Source organism: Plecotus auritus (assembly GCF_963455305.1).
Source record: "Plecotus auritus genome assembly, chromosome: 7".
Taxonomy (NCBI): Eukaryota; Metazoa; Chordata; class Mammalia; order Chiroptera; family Vespertilionidae; genus Plecotus; species Plecotus auritus.
In genome coordinates, this window is record NC_137774.1 from 77,015,263 (window position 1) to 77,035,502 (window position 20,240).

General features: G+C 48.0%; 1 protein-coding gene across 3 annotated transcripts in view; it reads left to right on the plus strand.

The window, feature by feature from the left end:
• ABAT (4-aminobutyrate aminotransferase) overlaps positions 1-20,240 on the plus strand; it is an 84,885-nt gene that overhangs the window by 44,263 nt on the left and 20,382 nt on the right. For all 3 annotated transcript variants that reach the window (XM_080677105.1, XM_080677106.1, XM_080677107.1), the window contains exons 3-9: positions 2,819-2,916; positions 4,716-4,745; positions 6,451-6,568; positions 9,926-9,975; positions 17,562-17,642; positions 18,255-18,347; positions 19,254-19,316. In XM_080677105.1, the coding sequence (XP_080533231.1) occupies positions 2,819-2,916; positions 4,716-4,745; positions 6,451-6,568; positions 9,926-9,975; positions 17,562-17,642; positions 18,255-18,347; positions 19,254-19,316 (533 nt within the window). The remainder of the gene's footprint in view (positions 1-2,818; positions 2,917-4,715; positions 4,746-6,450; positions 6,569-9,925; positions 9,976-17,561; positions 17,643-18,254; positions 18,348-19,253; positions 19,317-20,240) is intronic.

The window sequence follows — 20,240 nt, forward strand, 5'->3', positions numbered from 1 at the left end:
TAGACTGGGAGAGTCCTTGGATACAAAGGCACTGGCCAGCCTTTGGGTTTTCTTGGTGTTTTTTAATAATAAAATACAGTGTTGGCAAAGTTACCATAATATGTGCACTGTCATACACTACTTACGGGCAAGTAACAATAGGAAAATGGTTTTTAAAATTATAGGAATAATAGCTTATCCTTAACCATTTAGTCCTTGCCACAACTCCATCAAACAGAGAAAAGTGAGGCTCAGAGAAATGAAGTGACTTGCCCAGAGCTAGCAAGGGGCTGAGCCAGGCTTTGAGCTGAGCCAGTGTGGCCCCAGGACTCACACCCTTCACTACTGTGTTAGTTACCTATTGCCACATAACAAATACCCCCAAACTTAGCTAGTTAAAAGAATATGTTTATTGTCTCACAGTGTTTGTGGACCTGGAATCCATGGGGCTCACCTGGATCCTCTGACTCCAGGTGGCTCATGAGGGGCCGGGTGAGCTATTAGCTGAGGCTGGTCTCATCCGAGGCTCACAGTCAGAGCTGTGGGTCCCTTTCCAAGCTCACTCATATGATTGCGCGGGATTCGGGGCTGCATAGACCTCTTCCTAGAGCAGAACACTCAAGTCGGAAGCCACAGCCTGGTGCCACCCCGTGTGCAGATGCTTCCGCGTGTGTCTCCACCCATCCGATCACTGTAAAGCCATTACACTTGAGGTAGCTCATGGCCTGAGACAGTGTTGTTCCCATGGCATCGTTTCATGCCACCCCCAAAAAAGTGTATAATCTTACATTGACAAGTAGAATACAGAGACCGGGAGACTTGACTGCAAAATGGTTGTCTCCAGGTGGTGCAATTAGACGTGGTGTTTTTTCCTTGCTGCTTATTGATATTTCCTCAATGAGCATGTTATCACAAAATAAGGGGGTGGACAGTTGCAGGGAGGGAGATAAGATTGTTTATAAGAGAAGCAGAGCAAACAGCTCCAGGTGAACTTGGCCTTGACTTTGACCAGGCTCACATCTTGCTGTTTGGCAAAATGACATTCATTTATTACTCTCAGCAAAAAGATCAAGAGGATATTAAAAACGTTTGATGGCTGTTTTTATAGTTTGGAGTTAAAAATTGACTGTGGCTGTCCCCAGAGCACTGAGGATGGCGAGTCTCACTGCTGGGCCCAGAGGGCAGGGCTGGACTTACCTGCGGGCCTGGTCTTGTATGTCCAGGCAGACCCCTGCCTCCTGGGTGTGCTGCCTTATTTATGAATGAAAATACTGGATCATTCGATATTAATTCAAACTTTTTTTTTTGTTTTGCTTCCTGTGCTTCCAATAGTAATTTGCTTCTGGGGGAAGCGAGTCGTTTTGCTGCAAATGTTTCATTTCAAAGACCTGTACTAAATGAGATCAAAAATTCCATCAGTTCCAATTATCTAGGGAAGGAGAGGTCAGGTGGACAAACTTCCAGTTTAGCCACTTAACAGGTGTGTGACTTTGGGCAAATTATTTGATTTTTCTGAGCTTTGGTGTCTTCTGTAACCTGTGAATAATATCTCCCTCCTTGGAATGAGGTGATGCATGATATCCAAAGCAATTATAGAAAATTATGAATGAATTTAAATGTTTTCTAATATCATGGTTTTGTATGGTGTGGCAAACTGTATGTGTGTGTGTGTGTGTGTGTGTGTGTGTGTGTGTGTGAGAGAGAGAGAGAGAGAGAGGCGCTAGCACATGCAATAACAACTCCCCCTCAGCATTGTGTAAAGATGAAATGAGATCACGTATATGATTTACATAAAGTCACTAGTGATTCCCTAGTTTGATGCAATTATGGCAACCCTAGAAGAGTAACTAATATTTCTCAACTACCAAATATGTACCAGGAAGATAAAAGAGACCAGGACTTTAAAGGGATCTCTAGGGGTTACTGATTGTAGATTGTAACTCATTGCACACTTCTCTTGGATTCACCAAGCTGCCTTTCACTCAGGGACTAAGGAGACGGGGCGGGGGCGGGGGGGCGGGGAGCTACCCTCTATGTCTCAGCAACGTGCTGAGCCAGAAAGCCTCATGGAGTTAAGCCTGGGAACTCATGCACCCTCTATAATTTTAGCGCTGTATCAAAAACAGGTGAAATGAGTTTCAAGCAAATGACTTGTGCCCAAAAGTTTTTTTTACAAAAAAAAAAAAATCTACAGGTGGGGACCACCTGAATTTAGACATTTGATTGTTTTCTCCTGCGTGGCTTTTGATTGTCACAACTAGGACACAACTTGGGGTGGGTGCTATTGGCATCTGGTGGGCAGAGGCCAAGGACGCTGCTTGACATCTGCAGGGCACAGGACAGCCCACGACACAGAATTTCCAAGTCCAAAATGTCAGCAGTGCCAAGGCTTCGAGATTCTGGTCTGTATACATTTGGATATAGATTAAATTTTTACAAAATATGGGTGATTTTCTAATCTGATCGTTCACATGCTAATACCCCGAGCATCTTTGCATACCCATAAATATTCAGTACGTCTATCTTAAAACTATTAAAGGATGCACAATATTCCATTGTTCATGAAATGGGGAATACATCATATTCTATTTAGCTACCTTCTATTGTCAGACATTTAGGTCATTTCTCTACAACATCACTGGGCTTTCCCATTTTTAAAAAATCCTCAGTGTTTTTGTGGTGCCCAGGTCTGGCCAGACTCAGTGTTCTGGGGTGGCCTGGCTGGGATGGGGCTGAGGTCCTGGGACTGCCTCTGTTGGGAACACTGGGAGTCTGTTAGGGTAGAATTCTCACTATACCTACTATCCCTACGGGTTCTCATTCTCTTTGTTTCCTGCAGGATCCAGGCATATCAGTCAGGCCGCAGCCAAAGTCGACGTGGAATTTGATTATGATGGGCCTCTGATGAAGACAGAAGTCCCGGGGCCTAAATCTCGGGTGAGTTGAGCATACCTAAGTGGGAGTTTTGGGAAGAGCAGAAATGGTCAGTGAGGCAAGAACACAGCCAAACTTAGGAACTGTTTTCTTAGCTGCTTTCAGAGATTTTACCACTAGAGATCTGGGACATTCAATGAGGCCATTCTGCTATAAGAAGTCAAAGAAGGTTTCTCAGAAGAGATGTATCAGTATCTGCTGCTAAAAACGTGCTGTGTAACAAACAATCACAAAACCTTAGTAGCATACAGATTGCTCATGCATCTAGAGGTAACTGGGAGTTGGCCAGGCAGCTCTGTTGGGCCCACCTTCGTGCCTGGGGAATGGCTGGCCATCAGTTGGTCTAGGCTAGGCTGGACTTGGTCACTGCAGTGACTTGGCTCTGTTCCATGTGTTTCTCCTCCTCCAGTAAGGTGGGCTGGGCTAGTTCTTCAGGTGATGGTAGAGGAGAGCATGCTATAGCCCTCTTGAGGCCCAAGCCCCACACTGGTCCACCATCACTTCCACCTTGTTCTGTTGGCCAAAGCAGGTCAAGGGCTGGGGAAGAACATCCTACCCACAGTGGAAGAACATGGCAAAGCTATATAGCACAGGGCATGAATAGCAAATGACCTTCAGCTTGACCTTGAAGGACAAAAAGGAGGAATTTGCCAAAGGAGTGTATTCTGTTCTAGGCAAGGGGAATGGTATGCGGAGAGGCATACAGGGTGACAGTACATGGTATATGAGAGACATTGGATAGCTCTGAATTCCTGGAGTAAATGTCCGTGTGTGAGATGGGAGAGACACAAGTTGAGTGATGATGGAGACTGGAACTTTTACTCAAAGATGCTACAAAATCTGCATCTAACACATTTTGGAGGCTGACTAACCTTGATTCTGTGAAGTGATGTGCAATACTGTTTCTAATGTTTGCACCTAAAAAATAACAGTGTAACCATATTTAATACAAATTAAATTTTTCTTTGCATATTTTGCAGTTTTCTCCAGTGTCATTTTTTAGTGTCAAAAGATAAACCCCCCCCCCCCTTTTGTCAGTGCAACTATTTTAAATCCAGAAATCTTTTTCTGGTAAATGATTGTAGTTATTATGGAGAGTGTCTGCTCACAAAAGGAGACTTTCCCACACATATTTCTATTGGGAACTGGTAGATTTTCGTTTAATAGTAATGAAATGTTTTGGGAATAATTTTTAATATTTTAAATTAATATTTTCTATTTTAATGTGGAAATATATAATTTATGACACTAATTGCCGAAGTTTATTTTATATTAAATCATTTTTAGAGGTTAAATATTTATAATATTAAAGCAACTGGTGTATAATTCCCAGTTTCCATAGAGAATTGCACAGTGGTTTATAAAATATCTGGATTATACCGTAATTATAAATGGGTCTTTATGTGTAAATTTATATTTTTCAGTTGATTTTATTTTCCTAACATGGTGTTAAAGCCTTTCTTCTTCTAAATAAAAAATAAAACCCATGCTTTTATGGACACTAGGTAAACGCCTTCAGCTAAATTTTTTTTTTGTTAAATATTTTAGTTTATTTAATTATCTTCCAATGCCTAAATCTCCAGTCTGTCCATTATAATGATCACTTAACTGTCAGGAGTAGTTTCCCACCAACGATTTATATTAAGCAATTTAAAAACATTTATAATATCGTTGACTACTTAACTATGAAGTTATTCGCATGAAGGGAAAAGCAGCCCCAAGACTTGGGAAGACATGAACGATTTTAAGCTACTTTGAAGCGTGTGTCCTTGCTGTAATGCTCTTGCTTTTCTTGCCCGCAGGAGCTAATGAAACAGCTGAATATGATTCAGGTAAGTGGAGATGAGGTAGTGTTCCTTCCATGGCTTCTCTGTTACAATTTAGCTGAGGGGCACAGATGCTTACTCTGTGCTGGCTCTTTTTTAAAAAAAAAAAAGGTTATTCAGAACCTTTTTTCTCATTTTCCTTGTGATTTCTTCTTTCACTCATTGGTTATTTTTGTGTTTTTTGATTTCCACATTTTGGTGAACTTCTCAAGTTTCTTTCTGTTACTGATGTCTGATGTCATTGCATTGTGGTTAGAAAACAGATTTTGTGTGTTTTCAGTTCTCTTAACTGTATTGAGCCTTTTTATGGCCCAGCTGTGGTCTGTCCTGGAAAATGTTCCATGTGTACCTGGGAAGAATGTGCACTGCCCTGCTGCTGGGTGTGGTGTTCTGTGGGTGTCGGTGAGATATTGGGTGTCTACTTCCTTGTTAACCTTCTGCCTGTGTTCTGTCCATCATTGAAAGCCACGTATTGAAGTCTCCAGGACATAGACAACTTTCTTGTAGAACTATTCTTTTTTCTTTTTATTAGGTTTTCCACTTCAGGTTTTAATTAAGAATTTAGAACTATTCTTGTAGAACTATTTCTCCCCTTAATTCTGTCCATTTTTGCTTCATATTTTTGGGGCTCTGTTATTAGGTGCATGTATGTTTATAATTGTTGTATCTTCTTAGTGGGCTGACCCTTTGTCATCATTAAATGCCTCTCTTTACTTCTGGGAACATTTTTTTTTGTTCTTTCTATAGTTGATTTTGTCTGATATTAGTATAGACCATTCCAGCTTTCTTATGATTGCTGTGAGAATCATGTTATCTTTTTTGTTGTTGTTAATCATCACCCAAAATATTTTTCCATTGACTTTTAGAGAAAATGGAAGGGAGCGGGAGAGACACTTGGCGAGACACCTATCAATTGTTTGCCTCCCACACGCACCCCACCCAGGGCTGGGGATTGAGCCTGCTACTGAGGCATGTGCCCTTGACTGGAATGGAACCTGGGACCCTTCAGTCCACAGGCCGATGCTCTATTCACTGAGCCAAACCAGCTAGGGCTCATGTATCTTTTTTCATCCTTTTACTTTTAACCTATTTGTATTCTTGAAACTCAAGTATGTGGCATGTCAACAGCTTATGGTTGAACCTTTTTAATGCAGTCTGATGGTTTCTGACTTTTGATTAAATGGTTCAGTCCATCTATGGATAATGTTATTATTGATATGGTTGTATTTACATCTTCCTTGTTACATTTTTTTCTCTTTGTCTCATATCCTTTTTGTTCCCCTGGGCCTCTTTTACTTTATGTTTTTGCATTAAGTGAGTAACTTCTAGTGAATCTAGTCTAACATTTTTATTTCTTCCATAATTACTATGTGTGTTTTCTTAGTTTTCTTCAGGGGTGCTCTATGGCTTACCATATACATCCTATCAGAATCGTCTTGAGAGATACAGATCAACCTTTTTGTTGTGATATGTAAAACATGCAGACAACTTCATACAATACAAATTCACAGCTTCATAAACTATGACAAAGCAAATCAGCCGTGTAATTATCCCGGGGCAAGAAATGTGGCACTTCTGGCACCTGCAGAGACCTTCCATATGTCCATAGAATGGTCGGGTCATGGTTCTTTTTACTGATTCAAGCTGAATCCTAAAACATGGAGGACTCGGGAGTTGTGGTGAGCCTGACTCATTCTGTCTTCTCCCGAAGAACGCAGAGGCTGTGCACTTCTTCTGCAATTACGAAGAGAGCCGAGGCAATTACCTGGTCGACGTGGATGGCAACCGAATGCTGGATCTCTATTCCCAGATCTCCTCGGTCCCCATAGGTAAGAGCTGGAAAACCCTCTCTTAGTCGTGGCTACCCAGCCTTCACAAGTCCCTTCCAGCGTACACGTCCGCTTGTTACCAGACACTTCCCTCAAGGGCAGAGAAAAGGCACAGGTAATCCGTAGAGGGTGTGTTACTAGGGCCTTTACATGTCTTCTCTCATTTACTCCTCCCCCAAAACCTACAAGGTAGGTATGCATTAGTATTAGATAGAGAGGCGAAGCTTAGCAACTTGAGAGGAAGCTGAGCCAGGATGTGAACGCAGGTCTGTGTGACCAGAGTTTGATGTCCGCTGTCTGTGGTTGGGTTTCCCAGAAGAGGGGCCTGAGGCAGGGGTTCTGTGCATGTAGTTTATTGAGAGAGAGAGCTCTCGGCAGAAGCGGCGGCGGGGAGAGGGGAAACAGCACAGGGCAGGGGGGAAAGCTAAGAGGGATGAGCTGTCTGCCGGAGACCAGCCACTGCCTGGTCCCCCAGGGTGCTCTTGAGCATGCATTGCACCCCAGAGTTGGTCCCAGCCTGAAGCAAAGAGACTGGCCTTTGTGTACCTCTGTGCCAGGCAGTCATTGCCCGTCAGCTGCCAGAAGGAAGGAAGGACTTGTCAGCTCTGGGGTGAAGTGACTTCCAGGCACCAAGGGCGATTTTCCAGAGCAGGAGGCAGCTGGAGCCATTATCAGCCACATGCACAGCAGCTGGGAGGAGGTGGCCTGCACAGCACAGGTGCCCAGGTGGGCCACCAGCAGCACCTGCCTCACCGGCTCACCTCCTGGCACACGGAGCGTGACTTGCTCTGTAGGAAGGGACACAGGTGACAGGATGGACGGGCTGACCTGGACGTGCAGTAGCTGGTGTTTGCAGCTTGGGTGGCCGATGTTTCTCTGGCCTGTGGGTTCCCCTGGGATCCCTGGGCTGTAGGCTGAGTGTCAGTGGAGCCTGGCCCTTGTGCTCCCACCCATCAGCAGCTCCCACCCCGGCAGCCAGGGCCTTCCCCTGAGACCCCAAATCAGGTCCCCACTCCTCCTCTGCTTCCCCCTCGCAGTCCCTCCCACCTATCCCCATTAAGGTGCAATTAGACAGTAAGTGGGTGACTCATTCTCTCTGGAAAGCCCCATCATTCAGACATGCCTCAGCCTTGGAAGGCATTTTGGAAGCTAAGATTTACCAGCCCCACCTCCATTTTGCCTCAGATGGAAAGGGACTCGATTCGAGTGATCCTGAGTTTGCATCTGGGCTCTGCCATGTATTAGCCATGAGGTTGTGGGCCAGTGACCCCTCCATCCTCCCTCTCACCCCAGCCAGTGTATGTGTGTTGGGGCGGGAGGATCAGGCCGGCAGCAGCTGTTAAAAGACTAGAAGTTCTAAGTTTCTCTCTCTCGCCACCTTTTATCCCATATCTATAGCCTTCGAGGTGATTTTTTAACTCTTAATCACTGAGAATTTGCTCTATGCCTGGCATATTGCTAAATGCCTTCCATGTTATTAAATCCCAAAACAGTCCTATAATGTTGGGTACTTTAGCATCATCCCCTGTTTACTGATAGGGAGCCAGCTTCCGAGAAGGTGCAGGGTTTGCCCAGTGTGTCCAAGAAGCCAAAGGATTTGAACCAGCGACTCACTGCCTCTCTGCTTACTTCTGTGACAGCAGCCTCCCAGATGGCTGCCCTGCCCTGCCTGCTGTGGGGGGCGCGGTCCAGGGCTTCAAAGGCCCCAGGTAGGAGTTCCCTGATCTGAGGGGCCAACTCTGCTTTCCTCTGTCCTAATGAAGCCAGTAGACAAGCTGAACCTGTGATCTCACAGAACCTGCTCATCTGAGGCAGAGAAGTCACACCCACCAGGCAGTGTGACAAAGAGCAGAGCTGAGAGGCCTTGTGCCAGAAAACAGTGGGAAAACACCTACCATGTTCCTTCCTTGAGTAATGAGCGCTTCCCAGCCCTGGGCCCAGCACACCTCGGATTGGCACGGGGATGGCAGGGGATGGTCAGCCCACCCCCCATCACGCCCCCAGTCCATGCTCCCTGCAGCAGGCTGAGTAAAACCACATCTGTTCACTCTTTGATTGCAAGGAGGAGATGTCTCCCCCAGGTGACGCTGGGTCTTTAATACCCATCTAAACTGGCTAATCTCTTATTCTGGAGGCAGCAGGCCCCAAGCTCAGAGGTGGGCAGGCCTCTCACCATTGTACTCTAAAGTCTCCTCTCAAAGTAAATGAAAAAATGAAGCGATAGAAAGAAAATAAGTACAAGGTATGCGCCATAAAAATGGTGGTGCTTCAAGACTGAGAGTTTTTCTCCAAGTTCTACGACCTGCTCCAAGATTCACGGATGAGTCTTTTCTTGCATACGTCAGTTTTGAATTCTTCCATGTTGCTGTGTCTCTGCATTATTCATTCACTCAGCTAGTATCTATTGAGCTGAACGCTTGCCACTGCTGTTGAGGGTCTTCCGATCTGGTCTCCTGACCCCGGTGCCTCCTACAAACTTGGCCTGGCTGTGAGAGTTGTTGTCAGGACTCGCAATAATGAACAGAAAGCCTCCTGCACATAGTAGATGCTCAATAAACGGAAGTAAAGGCTTTGAACCCAGGACCTCTGGCTCCAGTGTGGGTAGTCCTGTCTTACACCCCCGCCCTTTACAATAAAAGCTTCCACTTATTGAGCATTTACTATGTGCAGGGGGTTTTCTCTTCATTGCTAACCCTGGTAACAATTGATCTGCTGTTGATGGACTTTCGGTGGCTTTCAAGCCTGCAGATGTTGGAGTGGCACCGTTTAGATGTGTGCACATTGGTCTTCATACACATGTGCAGGATAAATTCATAGAAGAGTAATTGCTGAGTCAACAGGTGTCTTAAACCTTGTCATGGAGTGTCAGGCCCAGGCTGGACTCTAGGAATAAGCAGATGTGTGAGGGCAGAACCGGGTACACCTGCCTCAGATGGCAGGTTGTGCCACGCACTCACTCGGCTCCTGAGCAAACACTTAAAGCAGCTTGACTCCATCTGTAGGCACTGGGGGAGAAAGCGGGGACCACTCGTGTGATTCATCACGCCGGCCTGGGGAGCCCCGCCCAGACCATGAAGTTCGCTTTCGCCTGCACCCACCTCCTCTTATGTCTGTCTAGCTCTGAAGATCTCAAACCTGAACCCCAGAATTACCTAGAGAACCTGTTGAAGATTTCCGGGCCACACCCTGAAAGATTCTGAGTCAGGGGGTCTGGGTGGGCCCAGCCTTGGGTGTTTTTGTCTGCCAAGAAGAGGTGGCGTGAGAAGAGGTTGGGAAGGAGGGGAGGAGCGAGCAATGGAGGAGGGTTGCAGGGCCCTCAGCTGCGATGTTGGTCTCTAACCACCTTCCCATCCCCAGGTTACAACCATCCTGCGCTCATGAAGCTCGTCCAACAGCCTCAGAATGTGGTAAGTCCCGGGTTAGACGGTTGCGACCAGCGTGTTCACGGCAGTTCAAGGGACTATTGGGACACCTTGGGAAATAGTCCATCCGTCATTCATTCCATAAGTATCTATTGAGCACACACTGTGCGCTAGGCGCTTGGAGTACCGTGGTGAGCAGACACACAGCACCCCGCTCCCATGGTGGCAGTCAATTAACTTAACTCTCGACACGTAAGTAGAGAATTACAACCATATGAAGTGCTACAGAGTGAGGTAAGCAGTGCTGTGTGGGCATAAAACAACGATATTGATCATAATGATTAACAGAAATTAAGAGCATAATATGTATAGTAACCCCCCTGATCTGCAGTTCCACTTTCCATAGTTTCAGTTACCCGTGGGCATCCGTGGTCCAAAAATAGTAAATGCAGAAGTTCCAGAAATAAACAACTCATAAGTTTGCAATTGTGCACAGTTCTGAGTAGTGTGATGAGACCTCGTGCTGGGCTGTGGCCCAGCCCTTTGTCCAGCATGTCCACACGGTAGAGGCTCCCTGCCCATTCATCACTTAGTAGCCATCTTGGTTATCAGAGTGACTGTCGAGGTATCACAGAGCGTGTGTTCAAGCCACCCTTATTTTACTTAATAATGCCACATTAGCATAGCTTTTATTATTAGTTATTGTAGGCAGTCTCTCACTGCCTAATTTACAAATTAAATTTTATCATAGGTTGTATGTAAAGGAAAAACATGCACGGGGTTCGGTACTGTCTGCAGTCTCAGGCATCACTGGGGGTCTGGGAACGTACCTCCCGCAGACGGGAGGAGTTTTAAAACAACACCCATTGGCTGTCACATTGATTTTATGGATCAGGAGCCGGGCAGGCTCAGCTGAGCGCTTGGCTGAGGGGCTTGGGAAATGGAAATCCGCTCTTAGCTGGAGGCCACAGGGGAGACTCCTGTGTGCTCATCTGGTCGCTAGCATAATTCCTTTCATTCTCACGGTTTCCATGTGATCCTGCCGTCTTCATGCCAGCAACCCGGGCCAATCCTTTGCTCGGTCTTCCATCACTCTTTCCACTCTTAGCAAAGTGCTCACGTGGTTGCACTGGGCCCGCTAGGAAAATCCAGAATGATCTCCCTATCTGAACCAATTAGGAACCTTAATTACATCTGCCAAGTCCCTTTGGCCCTATAACATACAGTCCCAGGGTTGAGGGGGTAGCATCTTCTTGGGGGCCATACTGTGTCTGCAACACACCTTTACAACATATGGTATATCAGGTATAGCATCCGCTATGGTAATACCCTATAGCTGTCCGTGCTCTCTACGCCCCAGAGTAGGATGTTCTTCACCCCCTTTGAGAATTTGTGAATTACAAATGGTCCCCACAACAGGCCCCAGCCCGTTACCATCCCCCCAGCCCACTCCCCTTATTCTAACAGCACAGGGGCACTCCTTCCATTCTTTCTTGGCACGGGAATAGAATCACAGTGAGCCACTTCATCACGTCTGGCTAATTCACTCACAACCCGTCTGCGCCATTCATCTTGTGCAGAGCCACAGACCACCTATTCCCGAGGCTGCGCAGCTGTCCAGGGTGTGAGTGCGCTGCAGGTACTGCATCCACCCCTGCTGGTGGGCATCGGGTCGTTCCTACAGCGGCCGGTGCCGTGAACACAGAGTACCTGTCTTCCCGTGAACAGTCATGGTCTCCAGGGGATACAAGGCTAGGCGTGGAGCTGCGGGCTGTCATGGTGAGCAGACAGTTGTCCAAACTGTCTGTTTCCACTCCCCAGCAGTGTGTGTGAGTGGTGGGGCTTCCACATCCTCACCGACGCAGAGTGTCACGGGGGGGCTTCCATTTTACTCAGAGAGTGACATACGTATCCACACATGACAAGGGGTATGAGTCCCCCCAAAGATCTAAGAAAGGCAGGGGAGGACTGAGAGCCCCACAATGTTAAGAACCGACTCCCGGCCTTAAGCGTCCTCCCCTTTTAACATGCACAGTGGAAGATAATAGAACCACATTTCCCTCCTTATGAATGGGTCTGCCCTGCCTGGGAGTGACTTGGGGACATTTCTCCCCTCCGATTAGTTGACAAGTTCAGGGGCCGCGTCTCCGGCATGCAGGCTCCATGGGGGTGTTTACATTCAGAGCCCGACTTTGTTTTGAAACGTTTGCAGATCCCAGATGCCTCAGCAGTTGGTGCTGGAAAAAATGTGTCAACAAACATGTCACACACATTTGCAGTATCAGCTGCCTGGGGAAGCAGAATCGTCCCCAACAGCCCAGGGATTCCAATTCGGGGGACGCCCTGCCCCCACCTGTCCCTGCCAGGAACCTGGATGCCACAGTTTCCTCCCTTACCCCCTCACCTCTCAGCCAGTCAGAGCCAGTCGCAGCTCTGCATCTTCCACTTGATTTTTCCCAGCAACCCCTCTCCAACTATTCTTCCCTTTACATCCATTCTCATCTCCTCCAGACCATCTCCAACTGCGCTGTGTGTGGAACCCATTGCAGGTACCCGCTGCCTTCAGGGCACATCCCAAACTCCTCCACTTTAAGTACAAAGCTCCTCATGGTCTGCCTCCTGCTTCTTCAGCTTTTTTTCTTGACATTTGTTTATTGGGCAGCTCTTGATTGAACACCTACTGTGTGCTGGTCACTGTGCTGCTGCTGGGATTGGATGGCGAGATCACAGCCTAGATCACAGTCTGGATCACAGTGCTGACCTTGCTCTGCAGAGGACTGGGCTGGGGCAGGGGGACTGGCACAGTCTTGGAGAAATGGCAGCTGACTGCCAGAGCTCAGCGGGTACACACCGGACATCAGGCTGGGGACCATTGGCTGACATCTGGGGTCTTCCAAATTCTCAGCTGGAAATGTGCTCAGGCGGTGGCTGTGGTATTTGACTTATCCTGAGCAGGTTCCCGCCAAGTCATTGAAATCCTGAGAAAGAGCTTAGGACCCTTTGCACCCCAATCACATCACCCTGAGGCCCCCACATCATCACTTCAGGTGGCTGGGAAACGTGAAGCCATGACCCTGGATCCATGTCTGGGTCCTGATACACTGCCTTACGTTGCCCGGGCCACCTCTTTGCCATGCCCACAAATCATGCAGTGATTTTTGAGCACCACACTCATCCCACTGGAACGAATGATGAGCACAATCTGACACGGGGCAGCTGGGATGGAGATGGGGCAGCTGGCCCGGTCAGGGAAGAGGCGTGCCATCTCTCTGACCACCAGGCCTTCCCACCTGTGTGACTGCCCTTCGAGACCGAGCTCCCCCTCTGTGTGCCGCGGCATCCCACTGGCTCCTCACAAGCACCCAGGGAGGGTCCCTCTTCTGGCATCTGAAGGCCCTGAAGCCCAGAGAGGTTAAGTAGCCTGCCCGAGGCGTGCGAGCCGCTGGCACCAAGGCCCGTTCTCTGCACACTGCGCGGGAGGGCTGCTGAGTCTGAGGGCAAGTGTTCCAGAAACCTGTCCTCATTTGATTCGGCTACCCAATGTCCCAGATCTCCTCTGTTCTCGCTGTCACGCTTTGTCAAACAGGAACATCACCCACACATCTTCCCTGGACCCAGAAAGGCAGTCAAGCTGCCAGCCAGCCCGCCGTCCCATGTGAGCTGCGCCATCCCTGCCAGTAATGGTGGTTCACCTCGACCCTCAGCTCGTGATGGGCTTGACTTCTCAGGGGCCAAAGGAAATGCCCCTCGAAGGCCCCTACAGGCCAGCCACGGTCCCCGGCTTGCACCAGGCAGACTCATTTCCATCATTAACATCGGGCAGGGCTGCCTGCGGTGTCTGGCAGGGGATGTAATCTGAGGTCTGCAAACCTGGCTTTGAGTTGTGGTTCTGCCCTTTCCCATCTGTGTGACTTGGGTCAAGTTGCTTGACCTCTCTGGTCCTCAGTTTCCCCAACTTACAGTGAGAAGGGTTAACTTCCCCCACCTCTTATCCTAGTCCGGAGTGTAAACCTGCCACAGTGTCTATCAATCAGAGCCATTTTCCAAACAGCCAGGAAGCTGAGTTCTGCCTCTCTCACCACCCCCCACTCCTTGGGTTTCCTCCTATGCAGTGATGCTACCATTTGGGTTTGCTTTGAGTTAATTATACCAACAGTGTCTAAGAGAGAGGTACCCGAGAAGTCCCCAGATCCCAGGCTCACCCCATCCTCCCTCTTTTTTTAATTAAGTCTCGTTATTTTAGACTAATTTCTGACTTACAGACAAGTTGGAAAGACAGTTCCCATCTACCTTTCACCCCAATGCTGACACCTCACCTCTCCATGGTACCCTTGTCAAACTAAGGACTTAACCTTGGTGCATTACATACGACAGACTTCCTTCCGATTTCCCCAGTTCTCCCACTACTGTCTGCTTTTGTTCCGGGGTCCAGTCCAGGATGCCACATTGCACTCAGTGCCATCCCTTTACAACCCAACCCCGATTCCTGGGGATCTCACTGTCTACCCACGTGCAGACCCCGCCCAGACTCTGCCCAGTCCTGCCAGGGGACTGGCTGGACCTCGAGGGGAGTGGCTCTGCCCTTATTCCGTCTGCATTTCCACCCGTGTCTTTTCTACAATGGTGGACACATGTCCTTATGCATTTGTCACAACCCATAAAATGTACGAGACCAAGAGTGAACCCTGATGTAAAACTGTAACCTTTTAAACACCGTTTTACTGGCCACGGAACATCCCCCCGAATTAAAGTGGCTTAGCTTGCATAACCTACTGTTGGCATTTAGAAAGCTTCTCCTTCGTGTTGTTATAAATAACGCTACACGAATAATTAAGTGGGTAGCTTTCGTCCACGTTTGAAATCTTATGTTTAGAGGAGGCCTGGAGAGGAGGCGGCCAGGTCAGAGTATAAATAGTGTAAGGTTTTCCACACACACTAACACCTCTTGGGGTTGAAACTTCTGCCCTGACCAGTGTCCTGCCAGAACGGGGCACTATCTTTCTCTCCGCTTTAGGAAAGCATTTGAGGCCAGGCTGGTGGGGAGATTTGGGACCGCGGGGCCCTGTGTGTGTCTCTAACGCTGGCGCGTGAACACCAGCAACCACGCATGTGTCTGGAGCTGCTCTTGTTCAAGAGTGAGGCCACATGAGTGTGGGACTGTCCCTCGGCCAGAGATGATTTTAAGAAAATGTCGGCCAGCATTTTCATGTGGGGCGATTTCCCACTAAAATCTGCGTTTCCCTTTCCTTTTGAAGTGTGGAGGCTCTGGTTGCCTTGGCCTGCATCCCTGCTCTGCAGTCCCAGGGCAGGGCCAACCCACCCTCAGACAAACAAGCTCTTAGTAACGGCCGTGCCTCCTCGTCTCCCCACGATCAAAAGCGGGTCTGTTTCGCATCAGGCTTGCACTGTTGGTTTCCTTGCGGAGAGAAATACTTCTCTCCACCCACATCTATCAAAATTAGGGGGGAGAGGAGTCAACAAAGAGAGTCTGGGTCATTTTCTAACACTGCCTTTCTCACACCCAGCCCATCCTGTTTGTTTAGCCAGCTCCCTCACAAGATTGCTCTCCTAAGTCCTGCTCCACTTAGAAGCTCTAGAGCTGCCGCTGCCTTGTCTTTTTTCCATGTTTATTTAATTACAGTATAATCCACATGCCGTAAAATCCATTCTTTGTAGTGTGTAGTCATATGAGTTTTGCCAAAAGCATAGTCACATAGTCACTGTCAAAATCTAGACACATCTAGCCCTGGCCGGGTGGCTCAGTTGGTTGGAGCATCGTCCCATACACCAAAAGGTTGCAGGTTCAATTCCTAGTCAGGGCATCTACTTAGCTTGTAGGTTTGATCCCTGGCTGGGGCAAGGACTGGAGGCAACTGATCAATGTTTCTCTCATCGATGTTTCTCTCTCTCTCTTTCTCCCTTCCTCTCTAAAATCAATAAAAACATATCCTCGGGTGAGGATTTTTTTTTAAAAATCCAGATAATTTGCACACCATGTTTATAGCAGCACTATTTGTAATACCCAAAGAGTGGAAGTAGCCCAGTGTCCATTGACAGATGAATGAATAAACAGAATGTGGTCTATCCACACAATGGAATATTATGCAACCTTAAAAAGGAAGGAAATTCTATCACATGCTACAACATGAATGAACCTGGAGGACATTATGCTAAATGACACAAGCCCATCACAAAAGGACGAATACTGTGATTCCACTTACACAAGGTCCCTAGAGTTTTCAAATTCATAGACAGAAAGTAGAACAGTGGTTGCCAAGGGCTGGGAGAGGGGAATGGGGACTTAGTGTCGTACAGATACAGAGTTTCAGTTTTGCAAGATAAAACAGTTCTGGAGATGGATGGTGGTGATGGCCACACAGCAATGTGAATATACTTATCACTACTGAACTGTACACTTAGAAATGGTCAATATGGTCAATTTTATGTTATGTGGTGTTACCACATTTTTTAAGAATCCAGACGTTACAACTCAGCCCCAAACATTCTCCCGTGCCCGTTTGTAGTCATCCCACCCAAGCCCGGCTCGGCCCGTGTGGTTCCTCCTTTTCCAGAACGTCGTAGAAATGGAGCCTTGCTGTGTGTGACCCTTTGGTTCCAGCTTCTGTCACTCAGCATGAGGCTTTGCGATTCTTCCTTGTGCCCTTGCGTGTGTCAGTATATTGTTCCTCTTTATTGCTGAGCAGTAGTCACAGTGTGCGTGGACCACAGCTTATGTATCTTTTCCCCAGTGGGGGGACATTGGTGTTGTTTCCAGATTTGGGCAGATACAAACAAAGGCCACTATAAACATTCCTGTTTATTCAGGTCTTTGTGTGGACACCGACTTTCCTTTTACGTAGGCAAACTCCTAGGTGTGGCGCTGCTGGGTGCGTATGTATTTAACATAACAAGAAACGGTCAGACAGTGGCTGCACCACGGTACCATCCCAGCAGTGGTGAACGAGCGTTCTAGGTGCTCCCCATCCTTGTCAGTACTTGTTATTGTCCATTTCTTAATTTTTAGCCATTTTTATGGATTTTTAAAATTATAGATTCACATGAAATTGCAAAAAAAAAATAGTACCAATAGACCTCATGTACCCCTAGCCCCGTTCCCCCCACAGGTAGCATCTTGTGTAATTATAGTGCCATATCACAACCAAGAAAGTGGCACTTCTTTTTAAAACCCAGAGAAATCCTAATGGATTTCTCTAAACGTGAGGGGAGTCCAGCCGGCTCAGTGGTTGAGCATTGACCTATGAACCAGAAGGTCACGGTTCGATTCCTGGTCAGGGCACATGCACGGGTTGCAGGCTGGATCCCCAGTGTGGGGCCTGCAGGAGGCAGCCAATCAGTGATTCTCTCTCATCATTGATGTTTCTGTCTCTCTCTCCCTCTCCCTTCTTTTCTGAAATCAATAATAATAACTACATATATATATATATATATATATATATATATATATATATTTAAAATAATAATAAACAAATAAAAGTGCGGGGAATCCATCATTCCAGCACCAACACACCACCATCAGCCGCTGGACCCCCATTCCTGTGAACAGCATGGTGGGTAGGCAGGGAGCTGGGTCAGGCCCGAACATCACTGTCTGTCTCTGGGCCTTTTTGCAGAGCACGTTCATCAACAGACCTGCCCTGGGAATCCTGCCTCCGGAGAACTTTGTGGAGAAGCTTCAGGAGTCCTTGCTCTCGGTGAGTGGTGAGTCCGTGGGGCCAACCTCCGCCGCGGAGACCCACCCCAACCGGCCCAGGTCCTCCCGCTGCAAAGGCAGCTCTGAGCTCCCGGAGGCAGCACCAAGGGAAGGAAAGGATTGGTAGCCTTGCAATCAGGATGGGGTGTTTCTATCTCAGTCTTCGTGCTGTTTCTTTCACAAAGAGTATTTTTACTTTTCCCTTCGAAGAAATGAAAGGATACCTTGTGTGCAGGAAAAAGGGAACTCGGGAAAAATTAATGTTTGTCCCGAGACAGGAGGTTTGCATGTTATGCAACCCTCCTCGATGATTTGGTGTCAGTTGTTACAATTAAAATCATTCAGAACCTCAACTTCTCACCTGCAAAATGTGGGTCTCGGGGGGTGGCAGTTGCATCAGGAGGATAGACTAGGCTTCTCTTCGCCTTTTTTTCCTCTCTGCCCTCCAGCCTGGGCTCCCCCACCCCCTGGAAGAGCCAAAGTCCACTTTCCCAGACCCACACTTCCAGGATATCCCTGGTTGCGTCCCAGCCTCCCTGTGCTTCCCACAGCTCCAGCTGGGAGAGGGGGAGTGGAGATGGAGCTGAGCCCACAGCTGTTTCTCTGCCTGCAGGTGGCTCCCAAAGGGATGTCCCAGCTCATTACCATGGCCTGTGGCTCCTGTTCCAATGAAAACGCCTTCAAGACCATCTTCATGTGGTACCGGGTAAGGTCTGGTCTGCGGCCCGAAGACACACACACACACACACACACACACACACACACACCCCACACAGAGGCTCCCCAGCACCCAGCCACACACTCACCCCTAGTTCTGCTGTTCATCCCAACTAGCCAGAGTACTGGACACCAGTGACCACGCCCAAAATCCAGAGGAGGCCCCTGCCTGGCGGGGCTTTCCAAACATGCCGGTGGGGAATGGTGCAGAGAGCCAAGGCTTTGGCACCAACCTTACCTACTGTAATTACACGGTTCTACCTGGAATAACATATCTCAGCAGATCTTAGTTGCTGGTAGAAGAGTGATGCACCTTGTGTGTTCATCTATTTATTTCACCACAAGGACAGTTAACAATCTCATGCTTCAGTACATATGGGCAATGATCATATCGAACATACTAAAAAAGAGTCCAGGGCTTTCACTAGAAATAAAAGAACAAAAATTCATCCAAGGGTCTTAAGGTTTGCAAACCAGAAACACTACGAGGTCATACTGAGTGCTCTGAAGGAGAAAGAAGTCTGCGAGTTTTATAGGACAATGTACCTTCTTAAGAAGAATCAGTTCTGCATTCCAGCCCCTGGGTTGGTCCACGGTCGTAACTGTCAGATGTCTGGCAGTCTAGACGATGTAACCTTTTCTTCTTGAGGTCATTCTGAAGGTTTGATGTATGTCCAGGCGATGATGCACAGCAAACACTCTGATGTACATCCAGGTATTGGCGAGGGACTGCAGGGTTCAAAAGTTTAAGTTCCCACTCTATTCTTCAGTCACACATAAGATCAGCGCTTGAGCGAGCACTCTCGGGTTGTCTGGCTAACTGTGAGCGAGTGGAAAGCGGAAGCCCCTCCTCCCCAGGGCGTCTCTGAGATTTCATTCTGTTCTTTTTCGTCAGAACAAGGAAAGGGGTCGAACGGGTTTCTCCAAAGAGGAGCTGGAGACGTGCATGGTCAACCAGGTAAGTGGAGTGGGCCCCTTCTCCTCCAGGAGGGAGCCGCCACAGCCCCCTCTGGCGGACGCTACTCAGTGGACCCTGTCCTCAGTCAGCGCAGGCTGCCATGACAAATGCCATAGACAGGCTGCCATGACAAATGCGCTCACAGCGACAGGGTTGAAGTCCAAGATCAAGGTGCCAGCAGGCTTGGTTCCCCGGGCAGGCTCTCTTCCTGGCTTGCAGGCAGCTGCCTGTTCACTGTGTCCACCCCCCCACCCCCCATGTCAGGGAGAGAGTTACCAAGCTCTCTTGTGCCTCATTTCATAAAGACACTAATCCCATCATGGGGGCCCCCTCATGACCTCATCCAACCCTAATACCTCCCCAAGGCCCCGTGTTCAAATACCGCCACATTGAGGTTAGGGCTTCGACGTATGAGTTTGGGGGATAAACATTCAGTCCATAACAAGGGGTCCCCAAGCATTGTGCCTCCCTAGTCCCTTCCCTTGGTATCGAGGGGAAAGGAGCTCTACCTGACCAGGATGACAGTTTCCCAGGGCAACTGCGGAACGTAACCCGTCGGAGGAGGCTTTCTGTATTCTCTAGAGCCGTGGTTGGCAAACTGCAGCTCGTGGGCCACATGCGGCTCTTTGGCCCCTTGAGTGTGGCTCTTCCACAAAATACTACGGCCTGAGCGAGTCTATTTTGAAGAAGTGGCGTTAGAAGAAGTTTAAGTTGAAAAAATTTGGCTTCCAAAGAAATTTCAATCGTTGTACTGTTGATATTTGGCTCTGTTGACGAATGAGTTTGCCGACCACTGCCCTAGGATAATCCAGAATGTCAGCACCACTGTATGTACAAGGGTATTCACCCCATGGGCGCTTAGTGTAACGATAACCAGAAAGCCTGGGAAGCCCCATACATCCAGCAATGGGGAAGAGGGAGTGA